Consider the following 19,141-nt stretch of genomic DNA (forward strand, 5'->3'; position numbering starts at 1 on the left):
TTTGCCGATCACAGCCCCGGCTGTGGCCCAGCCCCGTTACGGGACACCGCACTGACAGTCGTCCGGCGAGGGCCGACGGCTAACGCCGCGCTCAGACCCTCCCGCCAGCCTTAAGGCTGCGGCGCGCCCCCAACACCCACCTTCCGCCGGACCTCCCGCCCGCAGCCCTGCACTCGGCCCCGTCGCAGAGCCGCCCGCGCCGGCCGCGCGTGGCCCTTCCCCCGCCGCACATGCCCAGAAAGGCGGGAGCCGCGGCGGGCCGAGCGCCGCCGTGACAGCGGCAGCGCCTCCCTCTCGTCTCGTCCCCTCCCCTCCCCGCTCGCCGTCCCGTCCCTTCCGCTGCGTGGGGGCCGCCCCGAGCCGCGCCCCCTGGCCCGCCGCCGGCGGAACCTCCGCGCCGCGCGCATCGGGAGCGGTACTTGTGCTCCCCGCTCCGCCGAGCCGCCGAGGGGCGGGAGGCAGCCATGTCGCTATTGTCTCCGCTGGTGCCCTTGCTGAGGGTGTACTACTCCGGCCTCGCCGTCATCCTGCACCAGCTACGCCGCCGCCTCCGCTCGCGTTGCCCCCCGACCCCAGGTGAGCATCGCGCCCGGCGCTGCCGGGGGCGCGGGGCGGGGCGGAGGCAGCGCCGCCGCCCGCGGGGGAAACTTCGCCGCGGCTTCCCGCCGAGGGGGGAGGGCGGCTGCAGCCCCCGGACGGGGCGACCGCGACCTTGGGGGCGCCGCTCGCCCGCCGCCGCCTGGTCCCGCGCTCCTCCCCCGCGGCCCGGAGGGCTTTGGGCTGCGGGGGCCGCGGCCCGTTGCGCCCTCCCGCTCCCACCGCCCCGCCCTCGCCGCCGCCCCCGGCCCCACCGCTCCGTCCGGAGCGCGGGACGCGGCCGCCCCGGACGCGGGGCGGGGCGGGGCGGGGTGCCGGGCCCGGGGCGGCCGCTTGTTTGCCTGGCTGCACGCCGGCCTGAGAGCGGCCTCGCAGGCGGCGTGGGGAGTCCGCGGGCGCTTCGCCTCTTCGCTCTTCTCCTTCCTTCCTCTTCTCGCTCTTGGCCGCTCTGCCTCAGACCTTAGGTCCGGAGACAGACGGGGCGGAGCGCCTTCCGGCCCAGGTAGGTGCTCGGAGGGCGGGCTGCGTAGGGGAGATGCGGCCGGGCTCCTGCAGGGCACCTGCCCGGGCCTCGCTTAGCCCCGTGCCCGCCGCACTGCCTCAGTAGCCCAGCCTGCCCCTCGTTCCCCGTCCCTGTAGCCCTGCTGTCACCAGCCAAGTTGGTGAGAGGGACTCGTACTTTTCCCCAGATCAGCTGTGTGCTTGAAAAGTTACTTTTTTGCTGCTTTTTTTTTTTTTTTTCTTTCTGATTTTTGATCAGCAAGTGCTTGGTAATGATTCTTTTTAGTCCCGTAACGTTGACTATGGAAACTTTGAGTTTAGCAGGAAAAAAGTATCTGAATTTCCTCTTTTCTTACGTTTCTCTTTAGGACTTTAGAACACTTCTGATTTTGCGAACTTACAGCAAAGTACGGTCTGACTGGATGCGTGCTATATCGTCAGATCTCAGCATAACTCTGCTACAGGACAGTGCCTTTGCCATCCTCTGGCAGCTTTGGATCTGTGGGAAGTTTTAACAAGGGTCACAGTAAAAATCCAAGGCAAGAGATGGGGCAGGAGTAGGTTGGGATAGAGGTGTGTGGGGCACTGGAGGCCGATGGCCGAGCAAGCCGTGTTCCACCACACGTGGCTTCATGGGCAGCACCTCTGCTTTTCTTCGCTCTTGATAGTTGTACAGTAAGTTTGCATTCTCCTGTTTAATCTCAAAATGCAAGCATAGAACATGGAAAACAAGTAGAAGAACCCCAACAACAAAGAGGCAGATGTGCGTACAGTTTGAAGTCATCTGAGCATTTTTGTAGCATTAGTTTTTCTTGGCAGGGTGAAGGTGGGTATTGTGCCTAGGGTGTGTAACACTTTCCAAATCTTTTCTGAGTCGAGGAGAAGCACCACGATGAAAATGTGACCCGAGTGTTTTGATGCGTTACATTCTCTTATGAAAAAAAAAAAAAAAATTGTATTTGGAAATAACAGACCGAGGCAGTGCATGCAGCATCGGAGAGACGTCAGCTGGCCTTAGCAGGTCTGTGGCAGATCTGATGGATTTGGAAAGCTTTCCTCTGGTCCCAGTTCAGAGTGGCTCTATCCAAGGAGAGCAGCTTCCTTGGAACAGGACTATTAGGCACACTCGCATTCTCGGCAGTAACCTGCTGCCTTGCTTTGGCTTGTCAGGGCTTCAGAAACCAACTAGGCTATCAGTGGGAGGGTTTTTGCCTAGATTAGCCTTGTTCTCATGCAATAATTTCAGAACAGTGACTACAGCATGACAAAAGGTGGAAGTGTTGGTTACGATGTTCTTAAATAAAGCTTGGATCGGTGAACTATGCTTACTGTGGGAAGTAACTGAGTAACTTTTTGAGGCAGGAATCTAGAATGTGTTGCAGTGCCCGTGTTTAAAACCGCCTGTGTCTTTCCGAGGCGCTGACCTTGCAGCTTGAAAAAATGCTCACTGGCAGCGGCCATTGCCTGAGCAATGAAAGGCCAAGAGGGGAGCAGGGCTGGCATTGGTGGTGAAGGAATGTCTCTCATCCTGACTGCTTGGCTGCTGTTCCCTGTTGGGGTTCCCATTTCCTGGGTACGGCTCTATAGCATGGCGGGGGCACAGCTGTAGCTCGACCTCAGGCACTGTGCAGGTGAGCGAAGGCGCTGTTGACACCCATTGTAAGCGCAGCCCTTCAGTCTCCAAGGTGCGCAGTTCATTTTCCAAGGAAAGCTGATTTTCTCACTCTTAGCAGAGAAATTTTGAGGATTTAAATCCAAAGTAAGTCCAAAGTTGCATGTTCTTGACACGTATGCTTTATTTAGCGTCTATTCTGTTGCATCCTCCTGGAGTTCATCTAGTTTTTGTAGGTAGGATTCGAGACAGCTTTTTGGGAAAGAGGACAGTTTCAGCACTGAAATCTAGATTCAGGGTAAGGTTAGTAAGCCTGGTTAGTAATTTCTTGGAGCTGTGAGCCGAAAGAATCCAACTCTTTATCCTGAAGCTGCAGCTACCGATCCAGAGTGGGAGTTTGACTGAAATTCTGACCTTGAAGCACAGGGAAGGCGAGTCCGAAGTTGGAAGCTCAAGTGTGGCACAGTCAGTGATTTTATCACAAAGCAGAATCAGTGTGTGGAAGTAAAGGGGGAAAGGCCATTTATGTTACAAACAATTCTCTAGATACTGATTGCATAGGTGACGTAGCTGCTGATGCATGGGGTGAACTGCATTAGTGCTGTGGCTGGACCCTCTGCTGCCAAGGCTCAGCAGGGGAAGCGACTCAGGGATTCCAGAACAAACGCAGTTGTGCGGGTTGCCAGGTGCACCCGCTCACTGCACAACGCCCAGCTCCTCTTCACAGTATGGGATTGCACTGTTCTCTTCAAATTGGGTGCATCGACCTGAAACAAGACGTGTTCTGAGAGGCAGCATGTCTGCTCCTCGGACACAAAATAATCAGGTGACAGAGTTCGCTGGTGAGCCTGCCAGTGGTAGTTCTTTGGTGGCAGGATGGTGGGGCTGCCCAGCACTGAATCTTCGTGATGTCGCAGCAGGGAAGTGTGGGGCTTTGGATTTTTGTGGGGTAAGGAGCTAACCAAGCAGAGCTTCGGCAGCTGCTTCATGCCTTGCTTTTCCTCTTTGATATCTTCATTCTGCTCTTTGCTTATTGCTGGCAAAAACTGGTCTTCTGTTTCCACAATAAATCGCTGCAAGTCTGGTATTGCCTCACCTATCATTTCATTGTTCATTGTCCAAAAAACCCTTGTCATATAGCAAGTGTTCAGTGGACTGAAAAATAGGTTCATTAGGAATTACTGCCTTGATGTTTCTTACAGTTGAAATTCAACTTAATTAGTAGGAGGGGAAAAAAGCATAAATGCCCAGCGTACATAAAGATCTTGATGTAATCAGCTTCTAATGCAGAAAACATGTAATCAGTGAATTGCTGAAAGATGAACTCACTTTGTGACACCAGCCTATAACACTAGAAGTGTGGTCTCCGAAAGCCATCTCACCGATAACATTTTTCATGTACTGATGGTTTTTTGGTATTTTAAAAAGCTTCTCGGGGAGGCATTTTCTTCCTGCGTTTTGTCTTCTGTGCGTGTGATTTGGTTGAAATTTAGCAGTTAGGAGCGGTATCTGATGTGTAGAAGACTGTCTCTGAGGAAGGCTGTAGTGTGAGTGAAGAGCAGAAAAATCATAGAGTGGCCTGGGTTGAAAAGTACCACAGTGATCATTAGGTTTCAACTTCCCTGCTATGTGCAGGGTCACCAACCACCAGACCAGGCTGCCCAGAGCCACATCCAGACCTTAAGGCTGACTCACGTTCTTTCTAAAAGCGATTGAAACATATATATTACTTGCCTCGATTTCTAGTTAATCAGTGTCATATTTTGTACAGAGTTCAGTTGTAATTGATCATGAAATGTTAATTTATTTGAGAACATCTGTCTAATTTTAATTCCTTTACTGAGGGCTTTTACTTTGTGCGCCTAAAGCTTAAGGACAGACCAAGCATTTCCTCCTTAAAGTTGTACCAACTGTGGGATGTAAAGCACCTCGTTCCAGTAATGGGCAAACCATCGTGCAGAGAAGACTGAACGCAGGGAAAAACAAAATCGTGCCTGATGCTTGATCCCTCCCACCACTCAGGCATGTTAGAGAATTACTTAGATACTTTCGAAAGTCAGAAAACACAAGTTTTGGAGTTGCTTCTGTGCTGAATGAGGCAAGGGCACTGCAGAAATGATAGCATGTAACTGCAGCCTGTGTCACTGCTGCATGTGCACAAGGGGGCAGAGGGAAGGTGGCTGTGCACCTGGCGTGTCCCAACAGCCAAATCCCTGCTTTCACAACCCAGTTTGTGTGGGTTTTGGATGTGACTTCTCTGTCAGTGGGAAAAGCCTCCATCATGGGCCTTTGGCCTTCAGCTCTACCAACTTCAGGAGGATGAGAGCAATCTGGGGCTGAAGAGCAGGGCCATGGGAAGCACAGCATGATGGCGCATGCCCAGGAAGCCCTGTCCTACCTCCTTCTCCACTTTCTGTTCTTAGTCCTCCTCCTCCTTATGTCATCCCGTAGGCCAGGAGAGGTTGCAGAGCTGTCAACAGGCCATCCATGCTGAAGTCCTTGACCCTGGTGTGTGGTGGTGGTTTGGGCCACTTGTACGTACAGGAGGAGCCCAACTGCTCCTCCAAATGTGTGCTCTGCCATGGCGGGGGTGGGAGTTCAAGGGAGAAAAGAAAGGCACTTCTGTAGCCTTAAGGCTTTCTTATTGTGAAAGGGTTTGCAGTGGACCCAAGTGGCAGGTTTTTTTTATAGTGAGTAGTCGAGTGAGCTGAAGGAGAGAGTTTCTGCCAACCACTGTGCAACAGGTTGCACTCCTCTCTGCTTTTTGCCAGGCCTGGGCTGTGGATGCTGCAGCTGTTGCAATGGAGAGGGAACACTCACCTCCTCCTTGAGAAAAATAAGTTACGCTATAAGCTACACAAGGAGAGGCAGGGGTGGTTAACAGTTTATATCAGAGCTGTTACAATAAGTTGAAATGTGGTTTACAGTCTTATAACTTGATCTATGCTAACTGATGCGTCCTTAACTATGGCATTGCTACTCAGTGCCACCACCACCAGGGCCAGATCCATCTAAAAATAATGGTAATGCTGTAACATAAGAATGAAAGCGTCTGTAACGCTCCCCTGTTCTGAAATAACTTGTCCTCTATCAGTCTGTGATGAACCTTTTATGATCCAAGGTGTGTCCTACTAACTTCAGAGATGCATCAACTCTGTTATTGCAGTTCCTTCCTCCTTGCTTTCAGGAGCTGCCATGTAATTGCAAAGGAAACTGCAAGATTTAATGAAATGCCAGGAGCCTCTGCCTTCTTGAGACTGCTTGTCATGGAGTGAAACGGGAAACCAAAAGCAGTAGTAATACACACTGGAGTGTTTTATCAATACACAATCATATATTATAGTAGGGTTACATCAGTATATGTTACACCACTTTGTCTTTCAAAATCACCAGTTTTGGTGAGATTGCATACCTTGGTGCTGTTTCAGAATTACAGAGCCATTACCATGTTGAATCAGTTGTTTATCCTGGCAACTAAAAAAGCACTGAATGAGTCATACAAGAGGGCATACAATAGTCAAAACATTCCCCCTTCCAAGTCAGAAGAAGTTCGCACACAGAAGTAAATCTTCAGATATATGAATACTGAAAACAAATCTAATAATTTAAACACATGCCTTGTACCTCTCATTCTAAGTCTAAACCAACAGCTGTGTTTAAATAAATATATTTAGTCCTGGTAAACCTGTATTTGCTCTTTCACTGAAGCAATTCACAAAGTGCTGCAAAATACCTGCTGCAGTTACACCTTTTCTTGGGAATGTTTATCGACAGTGGAGAACATGCTGGAGGAGCTGCATCCATAAAATTTCTGGGGATGTTCCCCTGAAGCAAATTTAAAAAAAAAAGCAGATCCTTTCTTCCTTTGCCAGCCAGCTGGTTTTATTGCCTGGGGATTCATGCGTTTTGGCATAGAGGCAGCTCCTCCTGAGCAAGGGAGAAGTCCCTTTGCTTTTGGGATGGCTGCTGGAATGCTCTTTCAATTTCTCTTCTGCTCTTTCCTTGTTTCTGTATGGAGGAGGTCACATCACTGTTGGCTGATGGCTTCCTTCTCCCTGCTACCTCAGCGAGGGGCTGCTGCTTGCTGCAGCTGTGCTGGTGTTGCACGAGGAGAGGAGAAGTGCAGGAGTACAGTGGTGCTGTTGCATGGCTTTTTGGTTCAGAGGAGTAAGCTCTGGCAGGTGGTTGTTGCCTGCAGTGTGTGCAGGGATACTGTGTTTGCACAAGAAGACTTTCCCTGTACAGATATTTAGGTACAGTTTGCTAAGCCTTGCCTTCTTGCTGTATTCTTTTCCAGCATGTCACCGCTCCCACAAACTTCTTTAGTCTTTAGAAGAAAAGAGAGCAAAATTATTTCTTACCTGATGTGGTTAATAATTTTTATTAGTGCTTCCCTGTCTACCTCTTCCTGTCATTATAACATACTGTTTATTCTAGGAACTAAGACTATGAACTGGCACTTCAGAAAGTTGCTTTGGTTTCTGAAATAGAAGGACAGGAAAGGTGTCAGAAGCGCATTGCTGATCTGCATGCAGGTTCAAATTCCACTTCCTTTTGTTTTTGTTATAAAACTTCTTTACACTTCAGAGGAGCAGATTAATGCCGTAATTTGCATCTCAGCTTATTTTCCTCTTAAGGAGAGTCCTGGAACAGTTAGTTCAGGCTAACAGAGACTATTTTGAAATAAACAAGCAGTAAAACCTTTGCTCCTTCAGTATCAAGTTTCGTTTGAAATAAATATTCACAGTGAAGTTTGCTAACTGTTAGGCTAGAGGATGTTAGATAATGTTAGTCTAGCCTTAACTATAACTTTGGGGACAAGAAATTGCTACAGCACATTCCTGGCTTGTGTGACAATAATGTGTGAACTCTGTGGCAGATGTTACATGTCCTCTACCAAGAATTATGTAATTCCAGAAACAAGATGTACTCAGATCTTTTAGGTCAATTTCACAGCAGAATGTGCTGTATTTAAAACCTTTTAAATTTTTGACATTCTAATGGGCTTCTTGTAGGTCACACTTCCTGCAAATCTCATCTTTAAAAAGCAAATGCAATTAGTGAGGTAGGCTTCTTGATATATATTCACAGAAACAGTGATTTCACGTAGTTGAGTGTGGTCAAACTTGTGCTCTCATTGTATCTTTATCTTACTGCCTTTATCAGGTACTCATTAATGAGTGAAGGATCAAAAGGTGGGACGGTGGCCAAGAAGCAATGGAGAATAAAAGTTTAGAAGGTTCCCCGTCAGATCTAAAGTTAGTGGCTCACCCAAGAGCAAAGAGTAAAGTGTGGAAGTACTTTGGGTTTGATACCAATGCGGAAGGATGCATATTACAGTGGAAGAAAATCTACTGCCGTATTTGCATGGCACAGATCGCCTATTCGGGAAACACTTCCAACCTTTCCTACCACCTCGAGAAAAACCACCCCGACGAATTCTGTGAATTTGTGAAAAGTAACACTGAGCAAATGAGGGAGGCCTTTGCAACTGCATTTTCAAAAATCAAGCCAGAATCGTCGCAGCAGGTTGTTCAAGATAGTCTCATCATGAAGACTTACCAAAACTATGAGAACAAAAAGCATCAGGAGCTGACGTCTGCAGTCATCAGCTTGATCTGTGAGGGCATGTATCCCGCTTCTATTGTCGACGAACCCACTTTCAAGGCTCTCTTGAGAACAGCTGATCCCAGGTATGAACTTCCTAGCCGGAAGTATTTCTGTACAAAAGCTATTCCTGAAAAATACAACACCATTAGAGAGATTGTGTTAAAAGAGCTCACTGACGTCCTGTGGTGTGGCATATCCACAGACATGTGGAGGAGTGAAAACCAGAACAGGTCGTACGTAACTGTCGCAGTTCACTTTCTCAGCAGTAGTCATTCCAACTGCCTGGTGGTCAACTCACGTTGCTTAAAAACGTTTGAAGTACCAGAGGATAATACTGCAGAGACTATTACACGAGTCCTTTATGAAACATTCATCGAATGGGGGATCAATACAAAAGTCTTTGGTGCTACCACAGACTACAGCAAAGACATTGTGAAAGCTTGCTCTCTCCTCGATATTCCAGTGCAGATGCCTTGCTTGGGGCACACTTTCAATGCCGGAATACAACAAGCTTTTCAGCTCCCAAAGCTCTGCAGCCTTCTTGCCAGGTGCCGAAAACTGGTGGAGTATTTTCAGCAGTCTACGGTAGCAATGTATATGCTGAGTGAGAAGCAGAAGCAGCAGAATATTCTGCACTGCATGCTGGTGAGCGATCGCGTTTCCTGGTGGGGCAGCACACTGGCCATGTTGCAGCGCCTCAAGGAGCAGCAGTTCGTCATCGCTGCCGTCCTCGTGGAGGACAGCAACAACCACCACCTCATGCTGGAAGCCAGCGAGTGGAATACAATCGAAGGGCTGGTGGAGCTGCTGCAGCCTTTCAAACAGGTCGCAGAGATGATGTCTGCTTCCAAGTACCCGACAATAAGTATGGTGAAGCCCCTTCTCCACATGCTTCTCAACACTACCCTGAACATCAAAGAGAACGATTTGAAAGAAATCAGCATGGCGAAGGAGGTAATAGCTAAGGAGCTGTCAACTACCTACCAGCACACCCCAGAAATAGACATGTTCCTCAATGTTGCCACTTTCCTGGATCCTCGCTACAAAAAACTGCCTTTTCTTTCAGCCTTTGAGAGGCAGCAGGTGGAAAACAGAGTGGTGGAAGAAGCAAAAAGCCTGCTGGAGAAAGTCAAAGAAAACACTTTTCGGACTGAGGAAAAGTTCTTCACGGTTTCGGAAGAACCTCCAGTGAAAAAAATAATCATCTCCTCCACTCCTCCTCCTACTAGCGTGATCAACAACATGCTTGCAGAGATCTTCTGCCAGACAGGAGGTGTGGAGGACCAAGAGGAGTGGCACGCTCAGATTGTTGAGGAATTGAGCAACTTTAAGTCTCAAAAAGTCCTTGGGTTGAACGAAGACCCACTAAAGTGGTGGTCTGACAGACTAGCACTGTTTCCAGTTTTACCAAAGGTTCTTCAAAAATACTGGTGTATTTTGGCCACAAGGGTCTTTCCCGAACGCCTTTTTGGTTCTTCTGCTAACGTTGTCAGTGCAAAGAGAAACCGGTTGGCCCCAGCGCATGTGGACGAGCAGATCTTTCTGTATGAAAACACTCGGAATGGGTCGGAGGCAGAACCAGAAGATGAAGATGAAGGAGAGTGGGGTTTGGAACAGGAGCAGATTTTTAATTTAAATGACTCGGTAAATGTAAACAACAATTTCTTTAATATCCGAGACAGTGGGTTTGTTTAACAGGACTGCTGCAGTACGTTTAATAACAAATAGAAAGGTATTTGTCATAAGTTACCAAAAATACTTGTTTATGCTATGAATGCTGTAAATATTGAACAGTTGTCTCAAATTTGATAGCTTCCATTGTCTGTGTTTTTCCCACTGTCTTAAAACATGAATGACTTGTGATTAAACAGCACTGAAATGAACGAGGAAATAAATTCTACAAAGACCATGATTTCTGACTGTGGCCCAGATCTCAGAGAACACTTAGCCTTGTGCTTCCCTTCCGCTTACTTCACTGGAAGAGGAATACATGTTCATGTGCTTTCTATAATGAAAATATTTATCCTGAGTTAGGACCCTAAGCAAGGGAATTTTTAAGATGTATGCCTCTCATTATAAATCCCATGTGACTTAGGGTGTTAGCTTTAAATTTTGGATTTTAAAATGTTATTTTTAAATTCCATGAATCGGAGCAGCCAGGATTTTTAGAGTGTATTAATGATAAAAAATGAAAAAAAGGTCACGAGCCTGATTTTCTTATTTACTACCTCATGTCTTAGGCTTGGTCTATGCTAGAAAAGTTCGGCTGGTATGATTCTGTCAGTTAAGGGACTGTGCTACTATTTTAACTGACATTGTGCTGGCATAGGCTGTAGTGTGGATGCAGTTATACTTGGAGAATTTGTTTGGCTTTCCAGTGTGATGTAAATGGTATAAACGCTTCCAGACTGGTACTGCTGTGTCCACGTTGCTCAGGTTTTACCATTGAGCTGTAATGGCTAAATGGCAAAGCCCTTTTTATCCAGGCAAGCCCTGGCTGTAGTCTGTCCTGCTTTTAGAAAGTGAGTTGGGTCCAGGCAAGGTTGCTGTGCAGATGTGGCAGTTGGTGCCAGAGCTGCAAAGCATCAAAGGCATCTGGCCCTAGGGATGGAGAGAGGGGACAAAGGTGGCAGGAGGCATGCCAGAGCCATAGGTCTAATTGTGTGTGTGTGTTATAAATTAACCTTTTAATTTAAACGGAGATTTTGTCCAGGGTAGTATAGAGAATTTTGTTGATGAAAAAAGCAATATAAAAACTTTAATATTATGTAAATATATTTAAAAGAGGGAGACCTTCCATTTCCCCACATGTATTTAGTGAGTCTCTAGGGTTGTTTCTTGTTATGTTAGCACTTAAAACTTTTCTTTCTTTTTTTTTTTTTTTTGATTCAGTTTGTAGAGTGAAGTCAAACGTTTGAGTGCTGTTTCTGATTAGTTGTTATGTATTGCAATTGCTTCCTGTGTGTCTCTGGGCCTAAGTGTTTTTCAGCCCTTTTGAGAAATTGGCAAAAAAAAAAAAAAAAAAAAAAAAGAAAAAGAAAAAAGGAAAAGAAAGAAAGAAAAAAAGAAAAAAAGCCCAACAATGAGAACCGTGTGTCTCTTATGAAATACTGCAGGTCAAACATGGTGATCTTTTGACTTGGCACTGAGCGTGATGGTAGCCAGCACTTCTTTGTGAGGTGTGGGAGGAGTTGATGGCTGTGTTTGTGTGGCAGGTCTCTTGTACCCCGCTCACAGTCTCCTGCTGGAGCTGTGCTGGGAGGGTTGCTCTTGCCTGGTTAGCACCAGTTCCTACTGGTGCTTAAAGGAGTCGAAAAACGCCACTGAGACAAATTCTGAAGTTCTGTGCCCAGCTGCGAAGAGCTGCCTCTGCCCTGCTGCCCCACTGTGGTCTCAAGGACCGTGCTGCCAAAGAAACACGTGTGTGGTGACTGGGGTGGCTGTGGGAGACACCGATGTTGTACATTGGCAGTGAGTGTCTGTGAGCACGCTGAGCGCAGCCCGTCTGGAGAGAGGTGCGTGGAAGATGGTCATACGCTGAGAAGACAGCTCGATTTTTGTCATCACCGTGGCATCTGCAGATGTGTGCCTGTAGAAGGAGACTGGCCAGAAGGAACGTGTGAAAATGTATTCAATTACACCATCGTTTATGTCACCAAACCACGTATTTATGTGTTGGCTTAGTAGTTTTTACAGATCGGAGCCTTCCGTGGCAAGATGGGGTAGCTGGGTATGACTGGCCATGATGCCAAATGAAGACGTGGTGTGACAGAGGTGTGTGTGAGGGCCACAGAGTCAAACTAGGGAAAGGAGTGAGGTGCAGCAGGTTCCTCTTTTCTGCCTCCTCCTTCATGTCACCCTGCATCATGTAAGAACGCCTGGCTGGGTTTATTTTCATCGCTGCTAGCCACTGGGGAGCTTCAGACAGCTGTCACAAAGCATGCATGGCCTGCTGTGCCAGCGTGAGACCTGAGCACACAGCAAGGCTTGTGGCCTGCTCCTGTGTGAATCTGCTGAGCTGTATGGGGCACTGTTCCCTTCTGCCTTGCATCCTTTTATTTATTTTTTTGGTATCCAAAATAAAACTAGTTGGGTCAATGGAGATGTCTCAGCATTCTCTTAAAAAAAAAAGAAAAAAACAAACAAAAAAAAAACAACCAAACCAACAAAGCCATTGTTAGTCCTACTCATTGTCTGTGAGATTTTTATTTAATGTTCGAAGCTTGGAATATTGTTAAATAAACCAGAAAAAAATATGTTAGTTACTAGAGTATTTGTCTGACGTGCGTTCATATCTGCAGCACTTTATGACTTTGAACTCTTCTGCAGCAGTGGGAGGTTGTAGTCTAAGCTTTGGAAGCTATGCATTTATTTTTCTTTTGATCCTGTAAGTTATTATCTTTTGGATTAAAAAAAAATATGGAAATGAAAAATGTCAGAAGTTTAGACAGTTTCTCTTACTTAAATATGTGTGGTGTTTCTCATTTAAGATACCATCATCTGTTGTTTGATTGGGTGGAGAAACAAAGTTGCGGAGCTATTTATGTATCTCTGCAACGTGAGTTAAGCTGTTGTTATTGCCAAGGGTGGGCCTAGGGTATGCTTCCAAATTAGGCTATTACATCAGATTTATATTCAGTTTTTTGACAATGAATTGGAATCCACTGTCTAATTTCTGGTACAACTGAGGTGTTTTTATGGAGAAGCAATAGAGGAACTTCAACTTCTGAATACTTCCATGCTGGAAATGTGAATTTGGAAGTATGCTTTCAAGTGCATACATTAAATCGGAAGAAGAAGAATTACTCATTCTGCAGCTCAGGGTTAAAACTTGATGGGTCAGGTGTGGGTTCTCAGGACCAGAAACGTCACCAGTTTTGTTGACTGACCAGTCTTTCTGTGCCATCAGGGATTATGACAAAGCCAAAAGGAGAACCCAGAACAAAAACAAGTTAAAAAGGTGAATCTTTCCAGCTAGACTGTATTTTAGATTCCTTGGTTTAAATGATGTAAGAGCATAAAGTTCTGGATTGTTCGTGGAAAGGGCATGTTAAATTTCTGTTGCAGCAACGTATCGAGAATCCTGCTGAAATTAGGGCACTGTATTGCTAAGGCTTCTGAACAAAATGTTTCCTGCCCCTAAATTAATTACTTAGCTTTCCAGAGCAGTGGAAGGGGGATACCTGCAATACTTTTACTTCTGAAGAGCTGGCTCTGTCAGCACAGCACTTTGTGGCACAGCAGTCCTCTCAGTACACTGGGAAATCTCCCATGCTTTGGCTCCTGGAGGGATACATTTTGTGGCTTTTTCCAATTCTCATTTTTTTTTGTTTTTGCAGGCCACAACTGTATGATCTGTCATATTTCCTCTGAACTGCTGGTCTTCTGTTAAATTCAATGTGTATTTTGTTTCTGGAGGGTGTAGGGAAATGATAGATATTTTTTTTTACTCTTATAAAAGAGGTATTATTTGGTGCAGTAGCTGGGATTTAAAGATGCAGTGTAAATTTATATCTGCCTTAAAAGTATATTATTAGGCCCCTTCTAATGATTTCCTGTTGTTGAAACTGGAATTTCAAGATATCCCTGCACTTGCTGTATAATTTTACATACAAAAGCATTTCCTTAGGTTAAACAATAAAAATCGATTAAGTAGATTTCTCCTGTTTCCACAGTAATTCTCAGTGCCACTGCAATTGGGTTGAACTGCCCCTCGGGAATTAAGTTTACCTTAAGAAGACAAAGCACTATCTTTCAGCTTATCTTCTGTTTTAAATCTTTCTTAACCATGAAATTTGATTTAGATCAAAGGCTACTGCAGAAACCGCTTTCAAACGAGAGGCCTCCAGACTCTGAAATGTTAATATTATGAATTTTGAGTGTTTATATTGGCATTTCCACACAAGGTGGTATTGATTTACCTGGCTGCTGGAAGAAAAGGTTACTGCTCGAAAAGACGATGCTGCCATCCGTCTTGCTTAGAAGAGATAAGATGCAGGGTGGGTGTTTTGTTCAGAGAAGTTGGAAAGGCTGTTCCCTGCTGCATGTGCAGATGCTGGTTGCCATGACTTTAAACTGGTTCTTATCTCCAGTGACTTTAAAAATCCACTGTATCTTTCTTAATCTCCTCTGCCTCTCTTCCAGCTGTGTAAAGGAAACATGTAGAGGTGTGCCCATAGATATGTATGATTGATATCCACTCCCAGCATTGCAAGCTGTTCTTGTGCAGGAGTTCACTTATACTGGTGCACAGTAAAGCTGCAGTTCCTTGTCAGTAGATATTTTGGGATAACATCTGCAGGGGTTTTACTGTTAAAAAAGCCATAGCTGGGGCAGACACATTCAGCTGTCAGAAGGCAGCCTGGTTGGTTTTAGCTATACCAGAATCAAAAGGAGATACTTTTATTTGAAAATGAATTAAAAACATTGCATTTATTAACACTCTTAGTCAGAATACTTACTAAAATGCGCCAAAAAATGTGATGACATAATAATTTACCTAGATGTATCTAAGGGAGTGAGCATCCTTGGTTTACTTAGTGCTCTGGAAGTCTGGAAGTCTTTCTGTATTTGTCCATAGCTGCGTGTGCACAATGTCATGTTGAACTGCGATTCCCCAAGCAAAGCAGAATTAGGTTATTTTTAAAGAAGTAGTTTCTTCAATTCCATGTGAATTCCTGAATATGTCATTTTCCCCAGATGCCTGCAGTCATGAATGAGAGATTGATCTTTTATTTAACTGATGGCTGCTCCCTCGCTTTTAAATTTTTGATGTTATATGCCTCTGTTTTTTGCCCTGCCTTTAGAGACATCACAATCGAGAGGGTTTCATTCTCTGTTTTCTTTGGTGTGCTTTTTCTCATGAGTCAGGAGTGAGGCTTACCCTGATGTTAGAGGCCTAACAAGACGTCGAGTCAGCGTCAGGAGAGCTCATGCCAGAAACAAGCAGAACAGTGTCAGAAACACTCTGTTCTGAACAAAATCTTCATTTTCTCCATGTGGTTTTCTGCTGTTTGTATGCGTGAGAGAGAAAAATGAAGTGCTTGTATACACAATGCCCTATTCTGTTTGTTAGGTGCCAGTCTATTCTGCTGTGAGTTTACTCACTGGATAAACCCCAGATTTGCGTTTCTTGGGCACACAGTAGAATATATATGGGCAGCAAGAATTTAATAATAATAAAATCTAAAAGCTTAATTTTTGCATTAATGAGAACAAGTAGGAAGTGTGTCCATCTTGCTTCTCTGTTCAAGCTAAGGGAAGGAAAGAGGGTAATAGGAAGAGTCATGAAAATGCAGCAGAAGGCTGCAATTCATGGTATTTTTTCTAATCTAAACTGGCATATGTGAGGCTTTTAAGGACAAATCTGTTCTTTTGAGAAGTAAAGCAGTTCTCTTTCATTGACCTACATGTCAGACTCATAGCATCATTCCGCTCGTAACTGTTGCTCTCTTTTGCTGCACTTGCCCACATGAGAGCGTGTAAGGAAACTGTCCTTACTCATTCTGTGCTTCTGTTCACATAGACTCTGAAATCATGACAGTGTTTAAAAATATGAAATTGCTAATCCGCTCATAGTTTGCCATTTCAGACCCACGTGAAAGAAAAGCTTTGCACGTTTCTCAGTGTTTTCATGCTGCCAGCTGTGAGCTTTGCCAGCTCCAAGCTCTGCTCTCTGCAAGGGCCCCAGGGCATTGAGGAAGGGAATGGTGGGAAAAAGGGAAGAACTTCTTGTGATCAATTGCTTAGCACGTGGAAGCCCAGGTTGAAACGTTTTTTTTTTGAGTGATACTTTGACACAGCTTCTCTGCTTAACAAAAAAGAACAACAAAAGGTTTCCTTGCTGATGGTAAACCTCGGAGGTCTCAGGGGAACCAGCACTGCAGTGAGAATGAGGTAGTCCTGGGGAGGGTGATGGCTTGGGCTGAACCTGGTGCGTCTATTTTCTTGTCTCTCATTTTAAGTCCTGTTTAATTTCCCTTTCAGCGCTGGTGTGTGCTGTGTTATTTGCTCTTATATTCAAAGTGTAGGAAAAGAAAAATATTATCTGCATACTTGTGTGCATACTGTGGAGACTCACATGCGTTGTATGTGGTTTTCCAACTGCTTTGCATGAAAAGCAAGATGAGGATGGTACTTGGCTTACCCTATAGTGCTATGAGCACAAGAATGTAATTGCTGCTGAGAGACATCTGTGCCCCTGGTTAGAGGTACGACATGAGGAACGGCAGCCTTGTGCATACTGTGTCTGAAAGCATGAAACATTCCTCAGGTGCATCTAAAGCATTCAGATCAGCTGGATCTTTGTAGCCCTACAAACACTACCACAACCTTGTTCATGCCCTCCCCGTCCTGCCTCGCCTCCCCTACATTACTTCAGCTAGTTTTACAAAGATTGTACAGTACTTGCAGAGAAAAATTCACAGATAATAGGAGGAACTATTTGTCAGTAGTTAAGAGTATTGCATACTCTTTGTGCCTTTTTTTGGCATTATTTATAAGATATGAAGAGTTGGAAGAGAAAACTTTTTTTTTTTTAACCCAGAGACAAGATCCACAAATGTATGAAGTAGCATGTAGTGCATGTAGGCTTGTAAATTCTTCCTTCTGTGAGTGGTTTGACTCCATACGCAACTTGGGTCTGCTGGTTTTGCTTCTTCAGGCTGTTTAGGAGAGCTGCTATGCTCTGCAGGATCTATATAGGACGGGATCCAGATACCTCTGTAATGTTTTCTCTACTTTTGTGTGTTGCAGGGCCTACTTTCTGTCTGTGCATGCCTGAAGGAGAAGGGCTTTCTCCATTGTGTTGTTCCTGCCTTCAACAGAACAGCACTACCGGCTGATCCCTTTGCTAGAACCAGGGCTACAGAATGATTCATTCTTTCATATTTTCTTAGGTTAAAATTAAAATGATATAAAATGTAGCCTAAAAAGGAACTGTGTTCAGAAAACATAGTTGCTGGAGTTAGGTGCCCAAATATATTCAGAGATTTTATCATTAAAGCAATCCATTTTACATACCTGCCTTCTGAAGCACTAAGAAATGCATGCATCACAAGCATAGCTCTCTTTAAATATCTTTTAAATAACAGTATTTTGATGTGGGCTTTTGTATGCATTGCTTTTTTTTTTAGATGCAAAAACCAAATGCATGTTCAATGGAACAGGCTGCCCAGGGAGGTTGTAGAGTCTCCTTCTCTGGAGATGTTCAGGACCTGCCTGGATGCCTACTTGTGTGATCTGCTGTAGGGAACCTGCTTTGGCAGGGGGGTTGGACTCGATGATCTCTGGAAGTCCCTTCCAACCCCTACGATTCTGTGATTCTGTGATATCCATTTTGTCTTCATTTGTGCCTCAAATGTTAGTGCCTATAGGATCATTACATCTCAGCGAGTTATTCTAGCACTTCAGATACTAAATTTTGCTGGGCTTTAATAAAAACAACATTTCCCTGTTGTAGCATCATTTCTTCCCATTTTCTTTCTGATTATGTACTTCTTTTTTCCTCCTTCATCTTTTCCTCTTGGTGCTATTTAATATTTCTTATTTAGAGTTAGTTGACTATCATTCTTTCTGGTTTGTTCAGCATTTCTAGGTTTCCTCCATCTTCCTGCTTCTAGCTAAAGCTTTAATGTGGGCACTGCTTTCAGCTCAGCACTCTGCCAGGGAATGTGATACTTCACCCCAAGCAGTTAGAAACTTCTGCAGTAACTCAGTGCCTCTGCTTTAAGGAGGCTGTTTACGATGGGATCTGCTCATTTAAGAGACTGAAAAAGCTCTATTAGAATGCAGCTAATGCCAGAGCTCCAAAAAATGAGCTATGAGGTGCAGTTCTCCCACAGTACCATGGCAAGAGTTGTTATCTGGCCTTCACTTAAGTATGTACTTGTTGGTTCTGAAGACTGTGGAAGGGGAGCACAGGGGCTTGCTGTGGGGAGGGCTTTTTGGATAGAGGTCAGTAGATGTGCATTGTGAGTCTGCCCATGTAGGATAAGTTGCACAACTGGGGATCCCACCACAAGGAAGACATACAGCTCTCGGAAAAGGTGCAGAGGGGACCGTGAAGATGGTCAGAGGGCTGGAGCACCTCTCTTGTGATGAAGGCTGGGATTGTTCAGCTTGGAGAAGAGGAGGTTCTGAGGAGACCTCATTGTGGCCTACCAATACTTAAAGGGAGCTTTTAAACAAACAGGAGGAAGACCAGCTTTTTACACAGGCAGATAGTGATAGGATAAGGGGGAACAGTTTAAAACTAGAAGAGGGAGTCAGTGGCACAGATCCCCTGAGAAGCTATGGGTGCCCCATCACAGGAGATGTTTAAGACCAGGCTGGATGGGGCCTTGGGCAGCCTGAACTGGTGGGGGCCATCCCTGTCCGTGGCAGGGGGCTGGAACTAGATTATCTTTAGTGTCCCTTTCAACCTAAGCCATTCTATGATTCTGTGAAGTCTAGTTTGGCATAGGTATGAGTGTTAAAGCAGTCCAGTAAAGTTCTGCAAGGCTGGAAGAGGGAAATGGCCACAAACTCATGGTGCTGTTCTTAGAAATCTGTCTGCTTATTAACTTTGTTCAGATGCTGTGCCCTCTTTCACCTGGGCTCAGGCACTTGGCGCTGGAGATGCTGAAGCGTGCTGGGCACTGACATGAATTTCTTCATTCAAATTATTTATAGTGCAGCTTTTAACACATAGAATAAATTGTGTTTTTTGAAATATTTTGCAGACTTTGTCACTAAGATGATGTGGTTTTGTCTTGTCTTGCAGGCAGAACAGAATTCAAGATTTGGGCAGTTATGGAGTAAAAATATAACAATTATATATAC

At 45.3% G+C, this 19,141-nt stretch overlaps 2 protein-coding genes across 3 annotated transcripts in view; both read left to right on the plus strand.

The window, feature by feature from the left end:
- The first annotated feature begins 391 nt into the window (after window positions 1–391).
- The window catches only part of DHRSX (dehydrogenase/reductase X-linked), a 161,512-nt gene continuing 142,762 nt past the window's right edge, over window positions 392–19,141 (plus strand). Inside the window, exon 1 of the mRNA XM_042809727.1 lies at window positions 392–576. Coding sequence (XP_042665661.1) covers window positions 465–576 — 112 coding nt within the window. The 5' untranslated portion in view covers window positions 392–464. The remainder of the gene's footprint in view (window positions 577–19,141) is intronic.
- ZBED1 (zinc finger BED-type containing 1) lies at window positions 490–12,581 on the plus strand. 2 transcript variants are annotated; one of them, XM_042809724.1, is made up of 2 exons: window positions 490–576; window positions 7,877–12,581. In XM_042809724.1, the coding sequence occupies exon 2, from the start codon at window positions 7,928–7,930 to the stop codon at window positions 10,013–10,015; it is 2,088 nt and encodes a 695-aa protein (XP_042665658.1). In that variant the 5' UTR covers window positions 490–576; window positions 7,877–7,927; the 3' UTR covers window positions 10,016–12,581. The 2 variants fall into 2 exon arrangements, with proteins under 2 accessions (XP_042665658.1, XP_042665660.1); XM_042809726.1 differs by lacking the exon at window positions 490–576 and adding an exon at window positions 1,020–1,099.

Source organism: Centrocercus urophasianus, unplaced genomic scaffold (assembly GCF_019232065.1).
Source record: "Centrocercus urophasianus isolate 14NV4802_14NV808 unplaced genomic scaffold, USGS_Curo_1.0 seq_12, whole genome shotgun sequence".
In the NCBI taxonomy this organism is placed as follows: Eukaryota; Metazoa; Chordata; class Aves; order Galliformes; family Phasianidae; genus Centrocercus; species Centrocercus urophasianus.

Coding starts and splice junctions, on each gene's coding strand:
- ZBED1 (XM_042809724.1), top strand. CDS start 7,928: ATGGAGAATAAAAGTTTAGAAGGTTCCCCGTCAGATCTAAAGTTAGTG.